The 6,142-nt window shown below is 41.0% G+C and overlaps 2 protein-coding genes across 2 annotated transcripts; both read left to right on the top strand.

The window, feature by feature from the left end:
• Positions 1–2,655: 2,655 nt before the first annotated feature.
• On the top strand, positions 2,656–5,395 carry BDBG_03695 (uncharacterized protein; the record flags this gene model as incomplete). The annotated part of the gene is made up of 5 exons (XM_031721354.1): positions 2,656–2,831; positions 2,879–3,098; positions 3,152–3,846; positions 3,906–4,264; positions 4,347–5,395. 5 exons carry the CDS (start codon positions 2,656–2,658, stop codon positions 5,393–5,395), a joined length of 2,499 nt encoding a protein of 832 aa, XP_031577886.1.
• Positions 5,396–5,816: 421 nt separating this feature from the next.
• BDBG_16880 (uncharacterized protein) lies at positions 5,817–6,068 on the top strand (the record flags this gene model as incomplete). Its single annotated transcript, XM_031724740.1, has 1 exon — positions 5,817–6,068. The coding sequence occupies one exon, from the start codon at positions 5,817–5,819 to the stop codon at positions 6,066–6,068; it is 252 nt and encodes an 83-aa protein (XP_031577885.1).
• Between the last annotated feature and the right edge of the window lie 74 nt (positions 6,069–6,142).

Genomic DNA, 6,142 nt, shown 5'->3' with positions numbered 1-6,142 from the left:
GTTGATTCATTCTTTAAGTAAGAAGATATGTAGACTGATCAGCAGTTGAAAGCAATGTATTCTGATCAGTTACAGTTAATACACACTTCATATTGACATTGATCAGTGACTTCTTCAGAAGTGATCTCAGAGACTCAGAAGCCTGTTTGAACAGTGAAAACTCTTGCTTATGTATAGGCATTTGAATCTATTCAGTTCATGATATCTGCATTATTACTGTTCTTCAGTGTGAGTGTATAAGTGACTGAGATGTAATATCTTCTATCACTGTTCTGTATACTCTTGAGCTTGATAAGACAGTTATTCAATGTCTGAAGCTGTGTGCAGAAGCCTTCATAAGTTGAGTCTTTATTTACACTTATGAGAATCTGTAAGAGTTCAAAAGTTAATATCTTCTTGAGCATGCTAATCTTTATTCAATTCTTTTAAGATTAATTACCTGCTTCTAAGATCTTGATGTTGAAGTCAGAAATGAATATTATAAGAGAAATATTTCTCTGTTGAATACTCTGTAATTAATCTAATACTTTCTATTGTATAGCAGTGTCTTGAAACAGAATATCAAGATATTTGATGATATTGTCAGATGTTCATAATACTGATTCACATGCTTTCATTCATGAATGAAACTTCTATTTCATGTGATTCTTCAATTATTCATTGATATATCAATCTTGATTGATTAATGAACTGATGACATCTTCATCTACACTCAGTTTCACAAGCATTTTCATTCTTCATGATAAGTAGAGAGTGAGATCAGAAGTATTGAAATATATAGAAGCATTTAAGCATTTCTTCAGCACTTTTATATTTGATTCTGTAGATATTGAAATTGCATGAGTTAATTATTAAATCTCTTTATATTAAAGTTGTTGAGTTGCATGCATATCAGCTATTTATTATTATTGTAATTTTAACATTGCTCAGAGTCATTGTAGCATCATATCTATGCTCACATTTAAGAGTTTCATATTATTATTAGACATGTCATTCATTGAGTGTATAATATCTGTGAAATCTTGAAGAAGTATAATTGTATAAATATCTCATATATCTAAGTGTCTTTCACTGACATTCTCTTTGTAAGATCTTATTGCAGAGTCAGAGTAACTGATGAGCAAGATTCTATCTAAGAACTTAGTGTTTACTTAACTGTTTAACTGTTTCTCTATTTCTTACATGTTATTATATGTTCAGATATCTCTTGATAAATAATTATTTCTAATGAGAAGATAATGCATGAATAATTGTTTTCTAATAAGAAGATAATGAATGTTTTTCTAGTGTAAGAGGCCTACACTGAATAGATCAGTATTATATTAATAGGTCTTATATAACAAAGAGAAAAACATTAGAGAAGAAAAGAAAGAGAAAGTGTGAGAATCAGTGATTGAAGTGAATATTTATACATGTATGTAATAATGTACACAGTGAAGCTTCAGGGCGGAAGAATCTATATGTGTTCATAGCAGCTGAGAATCAGCAATCAAGAATGACTGAGAATCAGAGTGTACATGTTCGAGAATGAAGTGATGGCTGAGAATCAGTGATCAAGAATGGCTGAGAATCAGAGCATATACATTCAAGAATGAAGTGGTTGAAATCTGTGAAGTGTAACAGAATAGTCTATATAATTGATCAGGCGCAGCCTGTCACACATTCATTCATTCATTCAACTCATCAATTAATTAAAGATGTATAACTAATTCATAATCAATTAAATGAACAGATAAATTCATATAGAATATAAAGAGATGTTTTACAGAATTAAATATATCAAGATAAAAATATTTAATAATTGATTTTAAATTGATTTTGAATTAATTCTGAATTAATTATTAATTAATTATAGTAATAAAAATAAATTCAATCTGTATATTTAAGTAATTAACAATTGATTGAAAATCAGTTAATAATTAATTCAGTGTAAATTATATAAATACTTACTTTATTATTAAATTCAAGAATAATTTCAGTATTAAATTAATTTTGAATTGATTTTGAATTGATTCTGAATTAATTATTAATTAATTATAGTAATAAAAATAAATTCAATCTATATATTTAAATAATTAATAATTGATTGAAAATCAATTAATAATCAATTCAGTGTAAATTATATAAATACTTACTTTACTATTAAATTCAAGAATAATTTCAGTATTAAATTGATTTTAAATTGATTTTAAATTGATTGTAGAATTGATAATAAATAATTGAGTGATTTCAAATTACAAGAAAAGATGTATTGAGTGAGGTCAGATAGTGGCACAGGCCACATTTGTGAGGTCAGCTTACATAACGAGGTCAAGTGGCGCACTTAGCGAGGTCAAGTTTTCTGCTTCCTGGGGTCTAAAGTTTGTGCCGCTCTCATGGATGCTTACCTCAGCATAAGACCACCGTACTCATGCATCGCTGGAGTTAGGATACAGCCGCTGGCCATGAAGGGATCTGAAGACACTGGAATCAGAGCTAATTTGCCCCCCCTTTTTCTCCAGTGCGCTCCTCAATTATATATAATAGCCATGGAGCCGCTTCTCGCTGCGTTCTTATTACTCCCCCATTACCTGTCTGGTTCAGCCCCTTTTTGCTCCTCTCTTCTCCATTTTCTCACCTCTTCGTTACTCTGCAAGCAGCAACCAACTCTGCACGATGGTAGCTACTACTACCGCCAGGCGTCAGCCAGCACGCCGTGGTCCAGGGATTACCCGCCCTAAGGGATATTACCAACAACGAATAGAATATCATAAAGCTGCCGGACGGACTCGTCCCCTGTTGGCCGATAGATCAAAGCACAATCTGAAGGTGATGAAGCGCAAGCTAGACAAGTATGTCACATGTACCAATGGATTGTGCTGATGCTCTAACACTCAAGGAGGATGTGTGCCGAGGAGCTTGACATGACACGGAAGGAATACCTCAGGGGCCTAACGGCCGATCGGATCAAGGCATTTTTTGACTGGCTTAAAGATACCCACATCAACAGAATCAAGTGTGCGAGCACTGTCAGCACATACTGGCGGCACCTGAAGATGTTGTTTGCTAGGGAGAATGGCCGCATATTGGATGAAGAGATCCGATCTGACTGTCTGAATGTATGCTCCTAGTCATATGTACCTCTGATAGACAACAACTGATGCATCTGCAGTACAAGAACAAAGTCATAAAAGAATGGGGCCTCCGCAGGCTGCCACGAAGAAGACCTCCCGGGACCAAGGATAATCTCTATGACATCCTTCGCTTCCACTGGGAGCGATGTACCCGGGTGTATACTGATGAGAAGCAGCGGCTCTATGTGTCGGTGATCCAGCTTCTGGCATTCATATCCGGGTGCAGACCTGTATCGCTCCTTGATACTCGGGTCGACGCGAAAAAGGGAACAAAGCGAAAGAGACAGATGGTTGAAGCAAAGACTAGAGGGGTGGAACCCCGGCAGGTGAAGAAGAGAAAAGTGTCTTCGTCTAGGCGAAGTGGTAGTGCTGTGGAGGTGGACGTGGATTCCGGTTCTGACCCGGAATACAGCAGCAATGGAAGCTCATCTGATAGGGTTGCAGATGTGATCTCGGACGACTACACAGATAGTCTCTTGGGTGAAGAGGATGCTCTGGCCAGTGATGACTATGATTCAGGATATGAAACTGGTCCCAACAACAATGATGTCGGATTCATCAGTGAGCACTTCATTGATGATGCGTACGATGCCGGACCAGAGCAGACAGGAGCTCTACTTTGGCGCCATATCGAACTCTATCTTATACGCAGCCCCGTTCCAGGCCGGCCAAACATTCCTCTAGCCAAAGTCACATTCCTCCATACGAAACAAGAGGACAGGAAACCCAGAGTGTAAGTGGTTCTATGACCGATTTATCTGTGCCTTTTTATGCTTACTCTGCAACTCTCAGCAAAACAATATTCCTCAGCCACCATCCGGACCCCATGTTTGATATTCTCGGTCAACTTCTCTCGCTTGCGAAGCACGATAACATCTTCGAGGCCAATATTCAGAATCTGAAAGATATCTACTACTACAGTATCCCAGAAAATCAGCCAGGCGAGCCTTTGAAGATCAAAGCAAAAAGCCTGGATCAACCAGTGTTCCGGCGGCCGGAACGAGGCCCTAATGGTCCGAGGACTTCAGACACTGAGCCGATGGACTATCAAACCTTTTATGATTATCTGACAAAGCTTGGAAAAGCAAGAGGTTTGAAGCATAGCTTACTGATGTATGCCTGGCGGCGCGGGCTTATCAACGCAATAAATTGTATGATTCCTCTGCTTGCTATGTTTTATCCAGTAACTATTGCCTTCCGTTGACTTGCACGCTAATATATTTTGATCTCTAGATAAAGCACCATCCTCGGTTCGTGATCAGGTTGCGGATCATGAATCAAATGCGGTTAAGTATTACCTGGACCGGGAAGTTCAATTTCCCTTGCAAGCTGCTGCCTTGGAGTTTGTTTCCGATGAAGTAGTTGACAAGGCCGCTCGTGGTTTGCTTCTTGATGCCGACCTCACCGCCCCCACGGAGCTTCCACATCACCTTCAGGAGGAGCTTGACAATGATCCAGAGATCATGGAGCTCATTGATAAGAACTCAGAAATTTGGGAGGCACTCAAGGCATTGGGATTCAGATCTGTGCGGTCTGCAAAGGGTCGCACCCCTCTCTATTGGGAGAAGAAACGGGTGTATGCTGAGTTGACGAGCCGCAAGGTCTGGCTACGAAACGAGCTGATGAATCAAGCAAGAAGTGAGCATTTTCGGAATGCCCCCACTGAACGGCTCAACACCTATCTGAGTGGTACCGCCGGGGATGCCGCCAACCACCAATCCCCACCCCTGCCGAGGCTTCTAATTGAGGAACGACAGCTAATTGTGGAGCTTGTTCGGGTGAAAACATCAGAGCTGAGTGAGGATGAGATTCTTGAACGGCGTTTTGCCTGCATGGATCTCTGGGTCAGGTTACAAGACCGAAAAGAGACCAAGCGGCTGGGACTGCAGAGAAAGCGACACCTGCGAGCCACAAAGCCTTCCTCTATTGGCGCGGAAACAGTGAAGCATCTCCAAAGTTCAGAGCTGAGTCGCTTCTCGACTCTTGTTGGGGTATTGATACCAGTACGGGCAGCTCCCGAAAAGCTTCATGAACTTCAGTGTCCGTTTTGTAATGCCGATCCTGGGAGAGACTACGAGGCCCAGTGTAAGATCTGGGACAAACCCTACAGGCTGTGGAGACACATTGAACAGATACACAGTCTGGAGCTCGAAGCTTACTCCACCGGCAAGAAACCTTGTGGGCTCTGCATTAGAAAAAAGGTCTCCTATGTCCCAGAGAGTATTATGGAATTTACTAGGCACACCTTCGATGTTCACGGCCCACGACTCCGCGGAGTATAGTCGACAGGCATTCACTATTACAGCCCCGGAAAAGGAAGGACTATTGAATGCTTTGGAAATTTGAACATAGATTGGACAAGGAATAATTGTATGTCTAGTGATCCATTACGTACCGATGTATTTAGAGCCCTGCCCTCATAATAAGTTAGACAGGGGACAGTGTTGGTAGCTCTGTAATCGCAACGGGAAAATTATTATCCAGTAGAAATGATGCCTTTGCACGCTAACAAGGGGGCGGTGCTGCGCTGGCAAGGGAGCCTCGTCGGCTCAACCATAAAAGGGCGTCCATCCCCAGTTGTACTCTCTCCTCCCTTTCTCTCATTCCATCCGTTGGTTTACAGTCCCACATCCAGCCTACTTGACCCACCGAACTTCCATTTGATTGCCTTACTCCGCTACCATTCCATTCACTCCTGCAGCAATGGCACCCTTCCTCCCTGCTGAAATAATTTTGTGCATCCTTGAGCATATGCCAGACATTTTCACGCTCTTTTCAGCAATCCTGACCTGCAAGGATATCTGCGCTGTGTTTACAGACAATGAAGATCGGGTAATGGGATCTGTATCCTGGAATGGGGCGATGAACAAATTTACGGATCGAAGAATGACGGACTGGAACCTGATGCGTGGCGGGAGGAATACGAATGCAACAAGAGGCCGCGCAGAATCCTGACAAGGCTCTTTCGACAGCTGGTTTTCATGGTCAACACTGCCGACTCCTCCAGAGAGACCACCAGAAGGTTTTTT

The sequence above is a fragment of the Blastomyces gilchristii genome, assembly GCF_000003855.2.
Source record: "Blastomyces gilchristii SLH14081 genomic scaffold supercont1.6, whole genome shotgun sequence".
NCBI classification, from domain to species: Eukaryota; Fungi; Ascomycota; class Eurotiomycetes; order Onygenales; family Ajellomycetaceae; genus Blastomyces; species Blastomyces gilchristii.
This window is presented reverse-complemented; position numbering and strand designations above follow the sequence as displayed.